At 42.2% G+C, this 23,802-nt stretch overlaps 1 protein-coding gene across 2 annotated transcripts in view; it reads left to right on the forward strand.

The window, feature by feature from the left end:
- The window catches only part of gsk3b (glycogen synthase kinase 3 beta), a 29,774-nt gene extending 9,396 nt beyond the window's left edge, over nt 1-20,378 (forward strand). Inside the window, exons 2-11 of one of the 2 annotated variants that reach the window (XM_022740474.1) lie at nt 18-211; nt 6,860-6,943; nt 14,001-14,111; nt 16,023-16,153; nt 16,825-16,931; nt 17,149-17,246; nt 17,377-17,484; nt 18,512-18,698; nt 19,295-19,393; nt 19,784-20,378. In XM_022740474.1, the coding sequence (XP_022596195.1) occupies nt 18-211; nt 6,860-6,943; nt 14,001-14,111; nt 16,023-16,153; nt 16,825-16,931; nt 17,149-17,246; nt 17,377-17,484; nt 18,512-18,698; nt 19,295-19,393; nt 19,784-19,854 (1,190 nt within the window). In that variant the 3' untranslated portion in view covers nt 19,855-20,378. The remainder of the gene's footprint in view (nt 1-17; nt 212-6,859; nt 6,944-14,000; nt 14,112-16,022; nt 16,154-16,824; nt 16,932-17,148; nt 17,247-17,376; nt 17,485-18,511; nt 18,699-19,294; nt 19,394-19,783) is intronic. The other variant, XM_022740475.1, reaches the window with a different exon arrangement.
- The last annotated feature ends 3,424 nt before the right edge of the window (nt 20,379-23,802 follow it).

Consider the following 23,802-nt stretch of genomic DNA (forward strand, 5'->3'; position numbering starts at 1 on the left):
TATCTCTCTATCTTTAGGGGACAAGGATGGAAGCAAGGTAACAACAGTTGTGGCCACTCCGGGCCAAGGCCCCGACCGGCCACAGGAGGTGAGCTACACGGACACGAAGGTTATCGGCAACGGCTCGTTTGGCGTTGTCTACCAGGCTAAGCTCTGCGACTCCGGGGAGCTGGTTGCCATCAAGAAGGTCCTGCAAGACAAGAGGTTTAAGGTAAAACATGCTTACAAACAATGTATAGTATCTTTCAGCTTAGTCAACTTTCTCACTTGTCAATAACAGAAAAGAAACAACGAGGGCAGAGAAAAGCAGCGTGTGCTGTCTAAATGATGACGATGCACACATAAACGCACTCATGCTCTCTCTTCTCCTGGTCATCCTTCTCTCTCTTTTTTAACAATATAACCAAAATAGATATTTGTTGCCTTAATGTATGTGACCGAGTAACTGTGAAAGAGACATGAATGGCGTGATCTGTAGAAGGTGAGATCAGAGAACCTGCGAAACGAGAAAGACAAATGAGAAAAACTTCTCATTTTCTACATTTTGCTTGACACATTGTTGCTTTAATGTGTGTATGTTCTTGCAGGAAGTGTGTGCGTGTGTGTGTGTGTGTGTGTGTGTGTGTGTGTGTGTGTGTGTGTGTGGTAGTGGTGGGAGGGTCTTTTCACCCACAAACAAAGTTGAACCCATTAACTCTCAGCCATCTGTCAGGTTTAGCTCAGTTGCCACAGAGGAAATGTCATATTTCCTTCCAAGCAAAGCTCTACTGGAATCCTCCTCCTGTGCTTTGAATAGATTGACAGATAGATAGACACATTGACTGATGGCTTGTTGTTCCTTGGCTGGGCCGACATTGTCTCTGCTCCCTGAGTCAGGGGGCCTCACTGCACCCGCTGCTTTTTCACAGCTCACAGATAAAAGAGCTGAGACTGTCAAGCCTGCAGGACAGCTGTTTAGATTCTCATTAACTTTTCTTGGCTTATGAGTGAGGGGTGCACCGACATGATCGGGCCGAGGTGAAACCGGATATGGTGTATCTTATCGAATAAGGAACAGTGTCAAAATTATGCCCGGTATCTAAACTACATTTATTAGGTACACCAACCTTAATTTAACGCAGTGTAATACAACAGCCCTGCAATAAATCCTACATTCATGAAGGTTATATTAAGGAGCGTGGCCTAACTTGATTTATATAAATGGAGTGGAAAAATAATTTGTAATATATAATATAATGCTAAAGCACCACAAACTTCAGACCTTCACACCTCTCTGAAACAGTTTCCACAAAACTGGACATCATGTAGGCCTTATTGCGATGTTGTTGTATTAGACTACATTGGTTTTAGATGTGTGCACCTAACACACCAGTAACTGTGACATTCATACAGAAACAGATAACCTCTTGAGGACTGAGAACTGAGTCAGTTTTGTATGGGGAAGCTTCCAAGGAATCACCTGCTATAGAAAAAAAAAAAAAAATGTTTTTGTGAATTTTACACTGATGTCTCCTGTACACACTCCACAAGTCAGTTTGTACTCAGTTAATATTACACATGCCCTGGCTTTTACAGAACAAAGCACACGCACAAGTACACAGTCCAGATGATGCAATACAATGTGTGACTGTAATTTTTTCCACATGTGTGCTGGAAAACCTACACAGCCTACACAATTCTGTTCTACACAGGATTTCAGCTCATTTAAACATCTTGTAATTATAACAGATGAGAAGAGAAGTTAAGTGGCTGCTTAGAGCAAAAGTTTGACAGTTTGGGAAGTAGGATTTTTTGCTTTGTTGCTGAGAGTTACACGTGAGGATCGATACTATTCTCATGTGTGTATGCTAAATATGAAGCTACAGCCAGCACCCGGTTAGCTTAGCTTAGCAGAAAGAGTGCAAACATTGGGCAACAGCTAGCCTGACTCTGTCCAAACATAACAAAGTCCAGCTACCAGCGCCATCGGTTTACGTTATGTACTTGTCCCTGTGAAAAGAACCAATAAATAAATGAAGTAAATTAATTAGGACTCGTTGTATCAATGACTTATCTAGATTCTAATTTGATTGACTAGCCCTCCACTAGGAGGGTAGACGTTGCCTCTTGTGTGTTAATTTACGTCTACTCAGAAGTCAGGGTGTGTTAGCAAGAGATGATGAGAGGAGCGATGGTAGGACAAGCTTCGTCCCGTGAGAGTCACTGAAGTTTAGTCACGTGTGTTTGCTTGTAGCATGTTTTTTTCCGCTGGGGCTGCTGTGCCGAGCCAACAGCTTCAGCTAAATACTTCAGGAGCTCGCTGCCCCGGGCTTAACCTTTCAGAGGTTCACCACAGTTTTTCAGCAGGTGCTAGTCCTTCGCTACCCGAAATCAGACAAGATAAATTATGTCACTTTACGGTGTGGGGGTTGACCATCTGTCACAAAATACAAAATGTTTGTTAGGAACACACACGCACACACACGCACACACACGCACACACACGCACACACACGCACACACTGACAGAATGCTTTCCCTAACCCCTTACCCTAACCTTAATCATCACTTTGTAGTTGTGAGGACCGGCCAAAATGTCCTCACAATGATGGTTTCAGACCAAAAGTTGTCCACACAACCACAGAAAGACATGCACACGCGCACACACACACACACACACACACACACACACACACACACACACACACACACACACACACACACACACACTGTGACTCTGCATGCTAGCTATGGTGAAGTCATATCCTGCTCCTCCTGTTAGCCCTTGGTTAGTCTGTGGTTAACACTCGCTAGCAGGTGGCATGTTTAAACAGCTCGGTGGCCATCTGAAGATCACACAGTGTTTTCTTCTTGTGGTGCTCGGTTTCCTCTTTAAAGCACACTCTCTACCTCAGCTGCTCTCTGTGCGTCCGCTACATGCTCTGCCTGTTCTTCCTTGTGAACAGCTTGTTACGAAAAATGAGGCGAACGAGAGCTAAGACTCCTCACATGACTGCCAAACACACACCATCAGGCGCGTGTACCCAGTTACACACATACAAACACATAACCAAACACCTGCGTTCTACTTTTTTTTTTTTCTTATTCCTACACTTCAAAGCCTTTCCTCCACACTTGTGTTTTTTCTGTCTGATTGGGTGCTCATCTGTCAAGCAAGCCAGTGTGTGCAAAGCTGTGCTCGTCTAACGTGTGAATGTTTTATTTTCTCTTGTTGACGCACGCACGCATGCACACACACACACACACACACACACACACACACACACACACACACACACTCGCAGAGGTCAAACATGGTAATCATATGAATAGGCTCTGTTAGGGTGCAGCTGATGAATGTATGTGTGAGACAATCTTGGTGGGCATTCCCACCATCCCGGTGCATTCTGGGATGGGTCCTTCTCCTCTCTCATCTGAGGGATCACATATCAGCCTATTGGAAAATGGATGCTTGCATTGAAACCAACACTCACACAGGGTGATTGCATTTCTGGTGGTAGCCGCTCTTAAGCAACATTGCGTTTTTCTATATTTTTCTCATTGTCAACATAAAAGAACAAAACCACCAATTAATTTATTTGACTAAGAGGTATTTCCTGTGTAGTCCAATCCTCGTATAGCTTATCCCCCCCGTATTAAAGAACTTATTGTTGTCCAAAGACTATTAAAAACACATCATTGTGCCACACTGTTGCACTGGGTGACATGTTTCGTCACTACACTAAAGATGGACAATGTAGGTTATTTTGAGTACACAGTTCTGCTGCCGTGAATATTCACTGGAGACCCAAGTGTGTGTTAATGCGCAGCTGAAAATAGTTCCCAGTAAATGCAATATTTACTACTATTTGATTAACATTTGATCTGAACTACAGTGCAAAACAGTTAGTCCACGTGTTGGTCACACGTTTTCAACGATTTACATCTTCAGTGGGCATGAACGGGCTTGAGATTGACCACTCACAGGGCAGGAAAGCCAAAGCACTGAGAGACTCACTGAAGTAAATCTGCAAGAATTTCTCTCATCGAGTTTCACTTAACATGTGACTTTGTGACATTGACCATTAGCCGGCCGCATTGACAGGGCTGACTTGTAAGCTACTGTAGCTTATTAGCTTTGTCCAGAGAGCAGAGTGTACCAGCCAGCTCAGAGAAAACAGAAAGATGCTCAGAAAGCGCTAGCAGTTTGTGTGATTTATTGACAATATGAAAAATATAGAATAATGTCAGTTTTATCATCTATAAGCTGTTACTTAAGGAGAACAGTAAAACATTTTGTGTGTGCTGGTGTGTGCGATTACTCTATGCTGTTAATATTTTTGGAGACTGGATGTGGATTGGTCTGGTAGTATACATCAGCAGAATGAAACACTCAGGTGTAGCACTTCTAGCAGCCTGCAACTGAGGCACTCTACCTCTCCATCTGTCTCTCTCTGTCTCTCTCGGTCTGTGCTCGCTGCTCTGCTGACACACTGGAGGATGACAGGTCAGCAGGAATGACTGCAGTATAACTGGAGCTGGGCAGGGCTTTACTGAACAGCCTGTCTTGCTCCTCCTCCATATGGTACCACCTTTCTCATACATAACAACACACAAACACACACACACACACACACACACAAACACACAGAGCCAAACACAATCTCAAACACTACCACTAAGCCACTGCAAGAGGACGAGGGCGTTGCCTGCAGTGCATGATGGTTCGATGGCCAGTCTGTGACCCACATGCTATGATGTCACATTACGATGTGGGGGTTGTGTATGTATGTGTGTGTGCCGCGTATGGTGCGAAAAAGCAGGGGGAGGACGGAGGGAACTACATGTCTTTGCCTGTAAGTGAGTTAGGCTGTAGGAAAGAGGGGTGGAGGGACTTTGTTGCTGCTGCTGAGATGAGGTCTTCCTTATTGGACAGACAGCTCACTTATATCCTCATAAAGTGGCAGAAGAGTGTGGAAGGACAGCTGCATACCTCCATCGTGCCAGCCAATGTGGTCCTAACCCACATAATGAGGGATCTCATTTGCCACCCAATCAGTAAGTCAGCTGACATCACAGGCAGTTTCTCACTATTTTGACAACCACATTCAAAGAGTCAGGTAGTCGGCTTGTCAGCTTGTCAATAAGTCACACAGCTAACGTATACAATCTGAAACAAAAACAAAAAACTGTGACAAAAAAAGCACAGCACACTGTTCCCCCAGAGTTACATTTATTCACCCTCCACAAATTATAATCTAAACCCAGTCAGTGGGTTAGTTGGTCATTCAGCCAGCTGCTCTTTGGCTTGTCATCCAGTCATGTGTTTTCAGCCAGTTAAGGCAGCTCATAAGCTACATCAAGGTCCCATGCGAACGCATTTTAACCATTTTAACATGCTATTGTTTTAAGCCAAAAGTGAAGCCTGTTTTTACGGTGAAATCAGATCATCGCCTGCTCAGCTAGTTGACCGCACGTCCTGCAAGGGTCTCGCCAACATTTTCTTCCCTAGACATCCACAGCACACACTGTGTAGGTCAAACATTGGTCTGTCAGTGTATTAGTTAGCAAGACAACCACGCAGTTCGCCTGTTTGCTTGACAGCCAGTTAGCTCAGTATTCAGTCTTTCAACCAGGGAATTAGTCAGTGAGCTAGTGAACTGGTGAGTCACCTTGTCAGTTGAAATATACAGCATACACCTTATTTTCTCAGTATGAGTATGCCTTAAGCTGATTAAATTCTGGTTATGTTCCTTATTTGAATTCTGAGTTCCTGCGTGTAAACACCAGGGTGTTCACACAAACCACTGAGCATACAAGCAATACCCCAAAAAAAGACTTAATATGTTAGTTATCTTGCATTTATTATGCATGCTCACATCCTGACTAAAACCTGAGTCGCTGTCATAAATCTCATATTCAGAATATTAATATGCATGTCACTGCGCTCAGTATGGGTGCTCTGTGTTGTTATTGTGGCTACGCCAATACGTAGGACAAAGCCGTTACTCTACCATTCAAATTGCACATGACTTCTAAAACAAAGGTGAAATTGTGATGCAATGAATCTGCCACCGACTGATTTTTACTTTCCTCTCTGTATTGTGCTTCCTTCCTGACCATACTCCATTCAGTCTCTAAAGTGGAGTCCACACTCTCTCCAAATGTTGCACAAGCACTTTAGATCAAGTCAACGCAAAGCGCTGTGATAAAGAGGGGGAGGGAAGGAAGGAGAATGGTGAAGGGGGAGAAAATGTGAACTATAATGGAGCTGTTAAAGCTTTATGTAATGCTTGAAGTCCTGCCCACCCTTGAGAAAGTCCATATGCGCAACCATTTTCTGCATGGACACACTGTATATGAATATAGATGGAGTGCTCTATCAGGTTTCAGTGCTTACATTTTAGTTCTCGTGGCCCTGTGAAGGCCTGTGGCTCATCATACTACAGCCACCAAGATTTATTGGACCAGTTTTTTACTTCAACACTTCTATTTTAACATCTTTCTCAGAGCTGTTTCTGCTGTACATCTGTGTTACAAACTCTTTTTTTTTTTCTGTAGCTACTGGTGCCGTTGATGGGAACAGGCAACATGCCACACAGTACATAATTGTGTCGTCACGTTTTATCCCGTGGGATCCAGGCTTCTACGAAGGACTTATTTATTTAAATCAGCATTCCTTTGCTGCTACCACATCAAAAAAATTTTTTCAATCCTGATTCCCAAAAACTGGCACATTGACCTACGTGGTGACAGTGACGTGGCTGACAACAAGATGATTGTTTGGCAAGATTATTAGAAGCAAATATGTGTTTTGTCATAAGATAAAATATAAAATGTCTGTCATATGTCTGAAGCTTCATGTTTTTGTTTTGTTCAGAACCGTGAGCTGCAGATCATGAGGAAGTTGGACCACTGCAACATAGTCCGCCTGCGCTACTTCTTCTACTCCAGTGGAGACAAGGTCAGTTGGCTGAGTGTTCTTCCTCTTGTTCTTCATTTTGTGTAGAATCCCAACACTGCAATTTTATCTTCACAAAGAAGAAGTTTCTATAGAGTTTTGGTATTTATTACAAGCAATGTCTTTATCGGGGTTAGTGAAGTAATAACCCTAACCCTGGTCCACTATACAGACATAATATTATAACACATAAACATATTGAAAGAAATGAAAGTAAACTAATGGCCATACAGTATCACATCAAGCAGTATAATGTAACCTGATCCATAAGTACATTTATGGACATGGTTTGAAAAAACATCTTTTTCAACTCATTTCTTTATTCAGACTCAGGTACAATATACAAAGGCATCAAATTTGAAAATCCATTCATACTTCCTCCTCCTGCAGCTGGCTGTGGAAACATTCAAGGACATTCAAGCGACATGATATGTAAAGAATTCCTCCTTTTGTAATATAAAGGGGCAATTTACGGATACCTAATTCATACATTCGTAGCTGCCTGTAGGTCTTTTCAACCATTCATTTTGCTTTGAGATGGGAGATAACCGCGGGGGCATGCCTGAAAGATATCTCAGCACTTTCCAGAGAAAACCTCCCTAAGCATGATGCAACTGATGATGCTATTACTTTGTTGAGCCTCAGGACTTAAACCTATCACTTGATACATACCACACCCCTTGTTGATATTACAACTGCATGTTTTTAGAGCTACAGAGATCACACTTTGCTTATAAAGACTGATTAAGAATCATTTGTTCCTCTAACATTTTCAAATCAACCATCTTGTCGTTATGTTATTTTTAAAACGAAAAGGTGGAATGACTCAGGTAGCTGCTGTGAAGACAAAGTGGAGGGGAGATTGGTCTCCTTTTCTCTATATGCGTATTATCATTTCTATTCTTTAAATAGCTAAAAAACTCCTGTTGATTGCCTAAAAGAGAGGGAGAAAAAGAGCGTTACCTTCTTCCCTTGCTTGAAGAACATTTCTTTTTAATACTATTATTTTTTTTCATCTTCAAGAATGGCTTATGGTTCCCTGGGCTTAGTATGTGTTTATATGATTGAGCCCTTGGCTTCAGTGAGAGTAGTAAAATAATTTAGCTTCTCTAACTCATTAGGAAATGTTAGCATTTTTGCCATTAATGTTCAGCTACAGTCTGTCTTTTGTTTTACTGGGATTTTTCTGCCTATTTTAGTTTTTTATGTTTCCTGTGTTGCCCTCCAAGCCAGTCAGCTTCACCGTCTCCCATCATATGTTTGCCTCCTGGCCTGTTTGGCTGTAATAAATACATTAGTACATACAGTACATCGTGACAGGGAAGTCCCTCTCTCTGCCTTTCTGTCTGTCTTGGAGGTCCCCTGGAGACTACAAGGCTGGACTATGTCATTCAGCTAGCTGACAAATGGGCACACATGCTGCCGGGACTATACTCATGACACTGCAGTCAGGAATGCTTCCCTGTTGCACACCTACCGGGGTCATGGAAAGCTGATGGGGATTATAGGGGAGAGGTGACGGTGAGGGATGGGTCTGAGGAGAGAGGACGGAGAGACGGCGAGGGGGAATTTATTTGCCAGACTAGAGGGTGTCAGTTAATTATAGACTCACCCAAGCCCTCCCCTTCATGCTGTTAGCTCCACCCTGTTCCCGCCCCTCACGTTATGCCACGAGCCCACGTACCTCTGGGAATCACGGCTCCTTCTTGGTATACTGACACACTGACAGCGGTGTGAATGACCCCGCTCCTTACCAACTTGACTTTTGCAATCACAGGATCTTGTTGTTTTGATAATCGGTAACTTTCGTTTGTACGTCCGATTGCTTTCACCTTTACACCCTTTAAATTCCCCCCTCCTGTGTCCTCTTTCATGTATCCATTTCTTCTCCCTCCTCTTCCCCCTCACGGTATGACTCCAGGCTAATTATGGAGACTGGCACCATGTTGTTGGTATGGGGATTTACCACCCATAGAGCTCAGAGAGAAGAAAAGTGAGGGGGGTTAGTGAAGTAGGCAAAAGGTAATGTCACCTGGAAAGGGAGGATAGTGGATGGATGGATAGTTGTAGACAGGTTGATGGATAGATGACAGTTTTGTACAAAAAAAGGACAGGGTGACAGAGACATAAGACGAGGTCATGTCAGGTGTGTGTGGGTGCTGTTCGTGTCCTGATGTGAGGGTTAACACTGGGTGCAGCTGTGAGATGGGCCAGGACGACTGAAAATGTAACTGTCAGCATGTGCACAGGTAGTCTTATGTAACTGCTGGCATGTGTTGTGCTTGACACACACACTGTGCTTTTGCTTTTACCCTTTAACCGCTTGTATAATACTGTTCAAACAGAGGGCCACTGGTCCAAACAGCGTGGGCAGGTCAGCAAATAGCAGGTTGACTTTTACCTCTTCAAAATATGTAGTCGCATTGAGAGTGCATGTCAGACATTCAGCTGACGCAGAGTTGCCCTCCGCTGTTTCTCAAAATCACATTTGTGTACACTTAAACGCACACAACTGCTTTCAGTAACCTAGCTGGATTCTCTGATACACGAACGTACAATATGTCATACAACATTCCTGCCAGCAGGTTGAAGTTATCAGCTTTTCTTCAGTTATAACAGCAAAAAAAAAAAATTAAAATCCATTTTTTTGTTGCATTTATTTAATGAACATTAATTACAATTCATAAACCAGTGGAGGCATGAAAGGATAAACATGCTAGAGGACTGTGCAGCAAAGAATGTTGTTGAGCTGGTTATCTTTCCACCAGTCATACTATCTGATCCCATGTTACCACAGTGGTTATGCTGTAATTTGATTAAATACAATTTTATTTGGGAATATTAAATGTAAAAGCACATTATAAAAATAGTAGAATAATAAATCTCTTTTGTTACAGGATTTGTTTACACCAGGTCTCGATAAGGTGATCATACTGCTCCCACCTTCGTTAAATGCTGTCAACATTCTTCATTAATCAAATTCCGTGTAACTAAATCACTCTCTGTGAACTTTGGGAGCTTTTTGGGTCTCTGCAGGTCAGTTGTCCTCTTTGACCGCCTGGTAAATGAGCCTTGAGTGGAGGGAGGAACTGTCTGTGCTCTTTTTCTGTGCTGACGCGTCCTCGTGATGGTTTTCTCAAGTAATTGGTGCCCTTAAAGACCTTTTTGAAGAACAAGCTCATTTTGTCAGCCATTGAGCAGAACTGATATATTTTTGTATTTTCATGTTTGATATATTGAATTCTCACATTTAGCAACGGGCCAGATGCCCTCATGGCCTCAGCGTCTCTGTGTGGCAATTACTTAGTGGTAATTTGATTAGTTGCAAATTATAAAATTGAAATTATAAGGGCCCTTCATTTTTTCCTAATCTTGGAACACTGTCTCACAATCTGTCTATGTCTAGTCTCTGACTAGTCCTTAATTATTTTCAATGATGTTAGGCTTACATGGTGCATATTTTAAATAAAGAGTTTACTCAAAGTACAACAAACTAAGTGATTCATAGAGAGTGTGGAGCATGGAAGTATTCCAGAGCAGTTGCACTGATTGGGCCTCAAGACAAAAGGAGTAGTCTGTTTGTTGCACATGTAAATGACTGGGTACATACATACTGGCCCCCGCTAGCAGGTTAAGTTGGCCCTAACCATCCCAACAAACTTTGTTGTTAAGCAGGAAATATATTGCGCAATATACATATGAAGCAATGCTGTATATATATATATATATGTACACATGCAGATGTTAATAGACAGGGTGTGGTTGGACAGCATTGCTTCTGGGTAATAAGCGAGGTCTGGTGAGTCATCAGTAGAGCTGCCACTGGATTTGCCAAGAAACAGTGAGAGACAAGTGAGAGTGTATGTGAACACCTGACGTGTAACTGGCTGCGGCCCCTGAACATGTTTATGAATTTATTCTTAGATGTGCAGTGTGATGTTGAAATTGTCTTTATTAGGGTGTGTCAAAACAAGCTGCATGCCCCTCCACTTATATCTGTCGTCTTCCTTGATTTCACTGATTCATCAACACCGACTGTTCTCTAATCATATCGACTTACATACATTATAGGTGTTGTAAGTAGTAAGTGCAGACTTGTGTAATATGTATGTAAGTATGATTGCCATACTCACCAAGGGGCACATCACCAGGAAGCACAGACACACATGTTAATATATAAAGCATGTGTGGAAACATGCCGTCTGTTACACACTGCTCCATCAATCCACTTCTTTTACACACCGTAGCATGGTGATTGTTGTTGATAGACAGCTGAGCCAGTTGTTCATGTGCAAGCGATCTGCTCAGCAAATTAGAGGGTGAATTATTTAGCCGGGGGTGAGCGAGGAGCCAATCAGTTCCCCGCCTGGCTAACCATCTGGGAACGAGCCAAGGAAGTGGCTTTGTAGTGAGGCAGGAAGTGAGTCATCACTGTTGCTAGGCTAAATATAGCTTTGGTGGTGCTAGCAGGAGGCGTAGCAGGCTCTGTAGCCGTCACAAATGTTATCAATGGGAGTTTTGCCGGTGAAGGAGGAACGGGCACGCACACGCACACACACACGCACACGCACACACACACATGGCTAGAGGACAGAGAGACACTGAGGAGGAGTGTTAATAGCTGAGGGTGACGCCAGTGACAGATGAGTGTGTAAATTGCTTGAAAGCTGTTTAGAAAATGCTGTTCTTTGTCACCAGTATCTGCAGCCCTATGTGTGTGCGACTGTCTGCGAGATCTCCCGCTCCTCTTTTTCATATGCATCTAATCGTCTGAGGGTGAGTGGGAGAGAGCAGTCACTACAAAGCGGGGCATTGAGCTGACAGAAGTCTACCACACAGTCTGTCTGGGCGCTCTTCACGGGCCCAGCTCTCTCATTGTGCTCCGCAGACCTGCAGGGAGCCAGCTCTGTTCCCCGCCTAAGCTGTATGTTGGGCAGACTGTTAACACCGCTAACAGATGGGGGAGAGGAGGCAAAAGGATACAGACATTGATTCGCTGACCAAATGGAAAGGAAAGAGAGAGAAACAGCAGAGAATTACTTAATTAATTCCATTTGGAAGCCCGGATTTGTTATCCCCCAGGTGTGTGTTTGTTGGTTGGACACTGATCGACAGCACCTGTCACTTTCACAATTACATGTAGTACAATGTGCGCACTTCCCACTAGTCCAATTCAGCTCTCTAGTGATATTGTCTCAAAGATTTAGTGTCCATTAAACACATTATGTTCCAGATATGTTTCCTGCAAGCTAGAATAACTCTCAATTAACTGGGTGACAGTGCAACAAGTCTAGGTAATGGGACCAGATTTTCCTATGGGCCATAATCACCACTTTAGCTGGTCATAGCAGATGTATTCGACATGTGGCAAAAGTACGGTTTATCAAACAAGCACCTAAACAGAACATGTTACCCATGTGATGTCTCCAGAAAAGCCACAATAACGCGCTTGCAGGTGGGATGTTACAATACTGAGTAAAGGAAGTCCCATATTTTCAGTTCTGTTGCAACTACTGAATGCACTCAAATTGTGCTTTAAATGGTAAATTATTAATAATGGTAATGTTTGAAACCATTAAGGACAAAGCTGGTGATATTTTAAATTTTTCTTAGTGTGAACATAACAATAAAAAGAACAGAACCATCAATTAATCCATCCTGAGAACAAGTATTTCCTGTGTAGCCCAAGCCTGATATAACTCATTCCTTTGTGCCATTGGGTTCCTTAGTGTCCAAAAGCTTTTGGAAACACAAATGAGCTACACCATTACACTGACCAACATTGGCATTGTAGTTTCTTTTGGGTCTGTGTCACATACACTGTGCTGCCGCCATAAATTCTGATAGAGGACCAAATGGATATCATTCCGCTGCTGAAAGTAGTCCCGCACAATTGCACAGTTTACCTCTGTTTGACTAATGTTTACTAAAGCCCTCAGTTGCTTTTTGTTTTAGGAATTATTGAGCTTAAAAAAAAAAAGAAACAATTCACAGTATGTGTGATGAAAGATTAATTGTTTCAATGGAAAGTACTGGTGATTTAGATAAGCCCAAAACTTCAGCGATCATAGATTAGGGCTGCCGCTGGTAGCTGACGTGCTCGTCCCATCGCCCAGTCCTTGAGCAGGCCAAATGTGCCATCTGAAGACTCTGCTGTTCTTCACCTGAACAAACAATCAAGGACCAGCAGGCGAGCTGTGAATGCATGAATAAGTATGTGTGAGTAATTTCCTATGTAGTCAATCTTTAAGGTGCGTTGTATCTAAAAATATTTCCCAACTGTTGCATGTCAGTACGAGCCATGAGTGTGATTTGCAGTCGTGACTTACATGGCTTAAACAATGGTTTCACAAGAAACACCCGATGAGTCAGTGCTGGCTAACTCTGGTCAGAATCAAAGGAAAAAGGAAGTCCTAGAAAATTGGGTGGAGAGGCCTCCGATACAGCATCCTTTCAGGGTCAGTGTGCTCCAGAGTAGAGCGTGCACAACCCCGCCCTCCGACACAGGCCACGTCCAACCAGGAAATGAGGAAATGATATCATTGTCTGCCGCCGCTGTTGGAGTACAGGCGGTTATGACGCATGCTTGTGTGTTTCCTACCCTTGGGGGGGGGGGGCAGTCCTGTACAATGGATCCTCAGTTTGACGGTGGAAAGAACACGACAGGGAGCGAATCCCATAGTGAGACATTGAAATACGTTCTATGAAAGAGAACATCAGTGACAGTGATCAGCTTGAAAACATGTTCTTTCATCAGGAGCAGATCCTTGACAGCTAAGAGAGAGAGGAAAGAGGAAGAGATGGGAGAATAATATTTTCCAAAATAAAGAATTGATATAATAGGCAGCTGACATGTGCATGGATGTGTGCATATGTAGGTCGTGACTGTGATTTGTTAATTTTATTTTATTGTTGTGAATTGCAGAGATTTTACTTAATGTCTTGTAGCTGTTTTGCTTGACTTGGATTTGACTTATAATTTTTGGACACTATTCTCCTGATTTGCGTTTGTGCACATGTAACCTCTATTTCCCTTTCTGTGCTTTCTGCTCTCCGACAGAAAGATGAAGTGTATCTGAATCTGGTCCTGGACTACGTTCCTGAGACTGTGTACAGAGTGGCCAGACACTACAGCCGAGCCAAACAGACCCTGCCCATGGTTTATGTGAAGGTATGTAATTGTGCGTGTGCGTGTGGGTGTGTGTCAGTAACCATCGTGGCAAGAAGTGCATTTCACTTTATTAACAAGACCAGGGGGAGGTGATATTTAACCAAACTCCCACACAGTTTGTATTCTGTAACTTATTATTAGCATCAATACTGTCTGAGTAGAGTGCCATGAAACCATTTGGGCACCCCTCATGTGTCAACTTTTAGTTCAATAAAATCATTTTAAAACAAAGGTAAGTGGATTTTTTTGTCTGAGCGTTTTCGAATTATTTTTTTACACCAAAGTAAGAGCATATAATGATATAATTATGAACTTAATCACAGTTTTAAAACATATCTGTATATTAAACAAATATTGGTATAAAGTATGGGATAGAACTCCTGTAGGATCTGTGACATAATTTTTTTTTGAGTATGGTAGTAGTTCTGTGTTTTAGCCATCTAATAATAGATCTCTCTGGAGTCTCAGTGAATTTGAAGGTGTAGGATGTATTCAGACATCTAGGAGTAATGTGGGCTGTGATTTTATCGTCCCCTTCTTCGGTTATCCGAGATTACACATGGGATAGTTTCAGTGAGTTTACAGGACAGATACCTGTATATGCCTTCTATATTTTTGGATAAACTGTGCAGATTGGAATCATTTATTTTTGAAGACCTGGAGCTTAAAATATCCATAGATGAACCCACACATTTCACTTCATGTCTGAATTGAAACCCATCCTACATCCTAAACTCTATGGAGATTCTAGTGAGATCTGTTTTCAGCTTTTATTTGCTAAAAAAGAAACAATGTACTACTTTGATTTGAATCCCTGTTCAACAACTGCAACTGCTGGATAAGTGAGTTAATAGCAATTTAAAATGTAAAATTTGGATCAAAAGTATCACTGACAAGTTACCCTCTGTAGACACAATTCAATTTCAATTCAATGTACTTTATTTCACCAGGCTAATTCACTCAGAATTAATACTGCTGCTGTTTACATAAGGGTGTATTAACTCCTGCTGGCACTAGTTTTCAGTTTAATTAACTCTGTAAAAACAAGCAGATCTCAAAAATACATATGTATAAAAAATTGCCAAGAATCGTTTGTAAAAACAAAATATGCAAAGAGTAAAGTCTTTGCTATCAATATGATTTCTCTGTTCCACACTGTGTAAAACTGTCTGTTGCGTGCGTTCGCATGTGGTGCCCACAGACCAGTCGTGATTTTTCAAGTGTTTCTCTGGCTGTGACAGATATGTGAAGCAAATGTGAGAATAATTTGCGATGGCAAAACAATTTATTACACATTGCACATAGCCTCTTCAGTCTAAATGACTTTCCTACCTCAGTAAAATAATTAAAAAACACACCTACAGTTAATCAGTCCCACACAGCAGAGGAAGCTCTCACAGTTACCTTTGTAACTGTACACCAATATAAATATTCATTAGCACAGGAAACGTGGGATTAGAAGACCTCGCACAGATTGGCTCTCCATACTAACACAGACACGCAATTTTTGTCATCTCGCAAGAACATAATCACCTTACCATTTTAAATTCTGTCTAGTTTAAAAGATGTAAGTGAAACGTAAACATGTATTGCATAAAGAACATAAGGATCTATGTGTGTGTACACGTATCCCATTGTACAATGTAAGAAAATCACCAGATTCTGGTTGAACCTGAGGGAAGAAACAGGCCGAGCAGTTGCAGAAACATGTTTTATTTTATCTCTACAAGGCCTGGCTAACAAGATTCAGGAGTTTGAAGCGGCAGCGTGTGACTAACGCCTAAACATTTGCTAATAAAACGTTATGTGCTTGACGGGGCTGAAATCGATTCTCGAGACTTAAATCCCGGTAATGAAAACTGAGCTCGCTGTTTGTGTAATCATAACCTGTGCGTGTGTTTCTGTGTGCAGTTGTACATGTACCAGCTGTTCAGGAGCCTGGCCTACATCCATTCGTTTGGGATCTGCCATCGGGACATCAAACCCCAGAACCTGCTGCTGGATCCAGAGACCGCTGTGCTCAAGCTCTGTGACTTTGGCAGGTGAGACGCCGTACGCACACTTTGTCAAGTTTAGTCAACTGTGGCCTGGTTTTTCCTGGCAGTTAAAGGAACAGTGTGACATTTTGCAAAATACTCTTTCGCTTTCTTGCCTTAGATAAGAAGATCCGTACCGCTCATATCTGTATAGTAAATATGAAGCTACGACTAGGCCAAGAAATAATTTGACACAGGGTCGCCTGTAATACTGCAACATGTCATTTTTACACTTTTTAATTAGTGAACTTCAGAGGAGCTGGTTGGCACATTTCTTTACCTTTGGACTGAGCCAAGTCACCTGTCTCCAGGCTTTATACTAAATTAAGCTAAGCTAACTGGTTGCAGCATGTAGCATCATATTTACCATACAAACATGAGAATGGTATCGATCAGACGCGTATTTCCCAAAATGTTGAACTGTTCCTTCACACTCTGATCCTTAAGATGAAACATATGGACTACTTGGTAATGATGTATGCACTAACTGATGGTTGCAGTGTGAGTTCCGGATGATAGATCATTAATTCATTTGGAATAAGCACGTGGGCAGTATTTTAGCTCTCACAAGTGTAAACCCTACTCACAAGGCTTGGCTTTCTTTTGGCCAAAGTGCAGCAGAGTGTGGTGATGGTTATGATGACGATCATGATGATGTGCTTTGATTCTGTGTGCAGTGCTAAGCAGCTGGTCCGTGGAGAGCCAAATGTGTCCTACATCTGCTCTCGCTACTACCGAGCCCCTGAGCTCATTTTTGGTGCCACTGACTACACCTCCAGCATAGGTAGGCTGACCCCAGCTGTCACACAGTCAACATTTGACCCTCAAGCCACTTACTAAGCTGAACCTACACACACAAATGAATTGATTGCATGTTGATGTATGTGATATATATATATATATATATATAGACAATAGAATATTATCACATGATGCTCATCCAGACTGTTTTGCTTGTATCTTCGTCTTTTTCCTCTTGGTGACCCGCCTTTTCCTTTTAGATGTGTGGTCAGCCGGCTGCGTACTGGCAGAGCTGTTGCTAGGGCAACCAATTTTCCCTGGTGACAGTGGAGTGGATCAGCTGGTTGAAATTATCAAGGTAACGACTGGGGTAACCCACAGGGTAAAAAGCTGTCACATACAACACTCTGATTCTTTTTCAAAAGCAAAGATAGAATTCAAGTTAAAAACGTTAAATCTTCCATCCCCGTCTGTCGTGTTCTGTCCAGGTTCTCGGCACCCCAACCCGAGAGCAGATCCGTGAGATGAACCCCAACTACACTGAGTTCAAGTTCCCCCAGATCAAGGCACATCCTTGGACTAAGGTGAGTCAACAGGTACAGGAGCCCTTTTACTTCTCTAAGATCCACCACTGCAACATATTTCCATGCTTCATAAGCCAACATGCCTGCTTGCCACTCCACAGCCATCCAACCTCATCACCTCCATCCAACAGAACTGCATTTGGACTCAATGATTCCCACACTTGCCTTGAGTTTATTTTTAGACACTATGAAGATGGACTAACATAAAGAAGGGATATGCAGTTTCCACGATAAAGACTCAATTCATTCAGTTTTTTAAATGGAAAAAAACATATATTCTAAAACAAAATTTGCTTCTTTCCATCTTCCCTTTTATTTGAAAGAGTCCACAGTCTTCTGTCAAAAACCTGTCAAAATGCAACAGCCACAATATTTTTTAAAACCTTTTCTATTCCTGTCGGTTCAACTAAAAAAATCCATCAAGCTGAAAACTCGTTTCTCCTTGTGTTCTTAACAATTCGTAGTACAAAGTTGTCACCCATGAAAAACAGCATGATGGATGAAAGTTTGATATTTCTGAGCAATGCCTTTTTCACAAGGCTGATCAACATTTTTAGGGCGGGTAACTGGTGTAGAACAGACGATTGACCAAAAATGAGACCCTACTCTGATAATGACAAAGTGTCCCATTAGTTTTCCAGGCTGACTTCCCCTCAGCAGTCTAATAAGAGTCATCCAATCAGCAGGCAGTAGCAGGGCCACCTGTTGGTCTCTCAGACACCCTGCTGTTGTCACTCTCTGCAGCTGTATTCAGATTACTACTGTTCACTGCTGCAATAATCAAATACATTCATTGATTCATCCACACCCCTTCATACAAACTGTTGTGCATGTGACTGAGCTTCATAAAAGCTTCTTAAAATTCTGTGTTGAGTTCTGTGTGTGTGTTTGCGCGTGTGTGTGCGTGTGTGCATGTGTGCGTGCGTGCGTGCGTGCGTGCGTGTGTGTGTGCATGTGTCAGCGATACTGGAATGTCTTGACAACACTGTGGAACAGACTCCATTGACTCCGTCTCACTTCGTGTATAATTGGCGTTCAGGTGTTCCGGCCGCGCACGCCCCCGGAGGCCATCGCCCTGTGCTCCCGCCTGCTGGAGTACACGCCCACGGCCCGCCTCACCCCTCTAGAGGCCTGTGCACACTCCTTCTTTGACGAGCTGCGCGACCCCAACGTCAAACTGCCCAACGGGAGAGAGAAGCCCTCCCTCTTCAACTTCACCACCCAGGGTACGCTCACTCAAAACAGATCCATTAACATGTACTCTAGTGGAGGAAGAAAACAATACCATATGGTGACATTTTTGCAATGTAAATATAATTGAAATCAATTATTAAAATTCAGGATAGTGTTGGTTTGGAGGTCTGCATCTAGCTCAAATCGTTCTTAGGGCTAAATAAGAGTGGTTGTCTATGGGAAGCCCTCCGCCCAGTCTGATTCTAATGTCTTTACTGTACATTTTACTTCACAGCTTCACTCACGAACCCCAGAAGAATCTAAATGATTTTTATAAAAACAAAATAAAACAGAGACACAGTGAATGTGTTACTCCTATCAGTGTCTCTGTATCCTCAAAAAATGAAAACAAAAAAATGATCAGAGCTGATCCTTGTTGGGTTGAGGTAAACACTAATGGCTGAGGTTCTGCGGTTTGCCTCAGCCTTCTTCTGTCAATAGGTGTTGACATGTTGTGTGATAACTAGCTTATACCAGCCTTTTAATATCCTACTTGTTACCTGTAACTCTTATGTGTCTGTTATCCAGGAGTCACAGGTAGCTTTGTAAAAACATGATACAACAACATATCTCATTCTTTCTCTTTCAGAGTTATCCAGTAATCCCTCTTTGGCCTCCATACTCATCCCTGCCCACGCTCGCAGCCAGGCCGCCGCCTCTACCCCAACCAACGCCTCTGCCACCACAGGTTAGAGCAACGCTTCCCCCACCAGCCGCTCTGTTTTCTCTGTTGCTGCAAACATGACAAAGTGTTTCTTATATTATATTTAATTTTAAGTTGAGAAGATTTGAAATTAGACTTAATGATTACGTATTTTAACACCACACTGAAAAGCATTGTGAGCACTAAATGCATCCATGCAAGTTTTTGCTCTGAGCAGAAAGATTGGACTGATCTGACATACTGGCTCAGTTTCACATATTTACACGTGGGAGCTGCTCAGTACACCCTGTGACTGAGCTCACTGCAGTGGTACATTTACCCAGTGCTGTAAAGCTACTAATGAAAACACATACTTTTACTTTATGCTCCTAACACAAATATCATCTCAATATCATCTCCTCTTCCTGTCCATAGACGGGAGCAGCACAGAGCGAGGTCCCAGCACCACCACCGCCTCTGCCTCGGCCTCTAACTCCACCTCCTGAGCCCACAGACCACCCGCCCCGCCCCAGTCTCAGCCCCAGCCCACGGCCTCTCCATTGCCCCGGCCAGGGGGTGAGCTCTGCTCAGCTCTGCTCTGCCCTGCTCTCCTCCCTGACGGCAGCGGAGCGATGCTGACGCAGTCCGGGTTCAACAGCTAGACAACAGCCCTACGTGACCACGACCACAAACCAAGCATCCCTTTTCTGCCTCTTTTATCCCCGACTGGCCCCTCCTCCAGCTGTTTGAACTCTACTCCATCCTCCATCAAAGACGTCTCTCCGTGCTCTTTCAGCGGGGAAGCAATGCGCAGGGCCAAAGGTGTTGTCGACTGTACTATTGATAAAAGTACACTGTACATGTATACACAATGCTAGCCTGCTAATGTTTGTAAGAGGACAATCTGTAGAAAAAAGTCCTAAGCTGTTTCCCCTTGGCCCTCTCCCCAACTCTTGTTGTCCTCCCGTGCATCGTTCCATGTTTCTGCATCCTCATCCTATGTCCCCTGGCCCACCCCGCCCCCTCACCCGACCCCACCCCACCCCCCTTGGTTCCTTCTGTAGTGCATGGCCTGAGTATGGTTAGGATCACCTGGGGGTTCACCGCCCTCTCACTTCTCACCTCCACTTCTGCAGACAAGGCATGAGGCTCACGCACGCGTATACACACAGACACACTCATGAAGCACACACTCTCACACACACACACATCCCTCACACACATGGATGCATGACGATCCTGATGTATGTGGAAAGAAGCAGTCCACTTGCGGGGATAACGTTTGGACAGGTTGTTTTTATTTTTGTTTTGTTTTTTTTTTTCTTTGCCTGGGGTTGTTTTTAAATGGTTAGCAAGCTGTTTTACTCGACCTTGTTTTTAATTTTGTTTTGTACTCCAGGGCAGATGTTTTTTGGATTGCCATGTGCGATGGATGTGACATGTATCTGGTCCTGTGTGCTTGTATAATATATACATACAATACAAAACAAACATGCATACATACACAGTTTATATATTACTTTTCCTTATGTATAAAAAGTATATATAGATATATGTATATTAACTACAATGGTTCAGAAATCATTTATGGTGAGCTCATATCTGGCAGAGCAGTGGCAATATTTGCTGCTGCCTAAAGACAATAGATTTAGATATGGTGGTGTTTTTGTTTTTTTTTTGTCTTTTGTTTGTTGCTGGAGTGTGGTTAGATTCCAGCAGTCACTTCCCTGTTCTCCAGTGTTGTCTGTATTAAGGCTGTAGATGGATTTAGGGCACTGCTCTATTCCCTGTCTTTGTACCGACTCTGTCTGTAACAGTGTTTCTGTGACAGTGCAGCGTCTAGACAAACATCTTCCTCTCTCTCTCTGTCTCTGTGAAGAATTCAAGATGTTTCTGAACACTTTCCTTTCCTCGACTCTCTGAGAAGTCTCAGCGGTGGTCCTCAGCTCACCACTGACTTCCTCACGTGTTGTGACCACTGACTGAAGTGTTAGCCTAGCGTTCTCTCTCCTCCACCTACCGCACATAGAGCCACTTGGTACAGTCTGTCGAAGCGTCTTATTTACAGAGAATACTCACTACATTTTAAAGAAAAGAAAACAAAAGAAAAAAAGCAGAATTTGTATATACAGTATAAATGCTCTCACCAAAATTCTGACTTGTATGACTTGTATGTTGTTTTTTATGTTATGTTGATTATTTTTTCCATGTTGTGTTCAAGGTATGTATATATGCAGACCCATGTACTGTTTATGAGCAAAAACAAAGATGACAAAGGGTAGGGAAAGAAATAAAAAAAGATTAAAAAAACAAAAAAAAAACAGAATCAGGGCAAAACTGATGTTGTTTATGGATATTGTAGATGATGATAATGATCAGCTTTATCCAGCCATATGTTCAATCTTACCTGTACAGTACAGTAGATGACAGCTGTATTATTGTAACAAGAACTAGTCATGTATAGTGTAACTATAGTTTGGAGTGCCTTTGCTTTCATACACCTTCACCTTGTTCCCACCCCCCACCCCCACCCATCCCAGACCCCACAGCCATGCACCCAATCCCACCCACCCACCCATCTACCCTTATATCGTGACTCTCCCTTTGGTGCTGTTGAATGTCCTGCTATCCTGCAACACACTCACACACACAAACACACAAACACACACGCACGCAAGCACATGCACGCACTTCCACTTGATTTTCAATCCCCCTCCACTTGCACCTCTTTCCCTTTTTCATTGCACACTTAATGTAATATACAGACATTGTTAATTGTAAGGATATTTTCCTTAACTGAAGATAAACTAGACAAGTGTTTATTTTAATAGATGTTTTATCTTGGACACACAAATGCACGCACAAACATGTATACCACAGTCCTGGCACGGACTCCCGGGCATGAAGTGGGTGGCGGGGTGGGAGGGGTGGTGTGGATGGCAGCAGGGGTTAAAAAAGAGGCCTCATATACTGTATATATACAATACAGTACAGTTTCTGTATTACTCACAGTGTTGGTTCTGTTACCAAAGCCAAACTATGATGTAGTTGTGATGAGCCATCCTCAGAGGCAATAATGTATTCTGACTCTCTTCTTCTTCTTCTCTCTGGATATTTTGTTGTTTCTCTGTCCTCTTGCTTGTTTCTCCTTCCTGTCTGCATATTTCGGGGGGAATTCAGTAGCACCTAAAGGGGTCGAGTCATGTAGCCTTTCTCCTGTCTCCTGCTTGCTGTAATTTTGCATTCATGAACGTCTTGCTACCCTCCACCAGAAAGTCTGACCACTTCACCCTACCCCTAACTCCAGTTCAATAAAAACACCACAAAAGTTACCAAAAAAGAAGACAAGCGTGTATACGTACTAGTATATTATACTAGCATGTATACTAGTTTAATATGCTAACTGGGTTTAACTGGGGTTAAAGAAAAGAAAAATCATAGAAAATACTACAAAAACATCCTGTATAACAGTACTACTACTTGAATGCCTCCATTTGTGACTGAAATTTTTATTTCATTTGTTTTTTGTTTTTCTTTTGTTCTGTGAAGGTATGCTAAATGTGCGCCTCTGTAAATACTCCCTCTGCGTGCTCTGAGGAATAGTTCCCTGGTACTGTAATTTGCATTAAATAAAGAGTAGGATAGCCTGGAAATGATAAAACTCTTTGTCTGCTACACCTTCTTTTAGTGAGTGTGCTTTTGTCTCTTTATAAAAGCCAATTAAATTACCTTTGTAAAGCAAATTTCCTGTCAGAGCCAATGTGCCTGAAGCCACTCAGTACAATTTTGGTTGCAAAATGCAACATTTTTAAGAATGATGTAGTTTTGTGCTTATTCTTAGATATAAAACACAACCTCTGACACATCACCCCTGGAGACCTGCTAATTATACTTTTTTTTTTTTTTTTTTTTTTTTTTTTTTTTTTTTTTTTTTTTTTTTTTTTTTTTTTTTTTTTTTTTCTTTTTTTTACAGTATGTACTATATACTAATTGGCATTGTTTGCTCTTTTAGCAGTTTACAAAACTATCAACATGTCACTGTGGCCTGCCCTGAAGAATCATGTTTATTAAACTTTACAAAAAGTTATATTTATTGTCTTTATCCTCTTAGAGACAATCTGTTTTAAACCCAATTTGCATCAATTTGCATATGTAAACGTAATAAGCTTATTTCAGAAGAACTGTAAGGCCAAAATGCATTTATGAGACCTCATTTGAAAGGTAACGTATTGTAGTTTATGAAGATGTGCTTGTTTTACATGTGCCTACAACCCAACCTAAAATTATATCAGCTCATACATGGTATTTTGTAGTATTTTTCAGTCCTTGCCTGTAAAGAAGTCACATTATATAACTAAAAACAGGATCAACTTTATAAAAGAACAAAGAGAAAGCTCCACAATACTTAATACATCTTGTCAAATCTGTGATGCTTCAAGGCCTCTAGGCCTAAT

Source organism: Seriola dumerili, unplaced genomic scaffold, assembly GCF_002260705.1.
Source record: "Seriola dumerili isolate Sdu_G_001 unplaced genomic scaffold, Sdu_1.0 BDQW01000052.1, whole genome shotgun sequence".
Classification (NCBI taxonomy): Eukaryota; Metazoa; Chordata; class Actinopteri; order Carangiformes; family Carangidae; genus Seriola; species Seriola dumerili.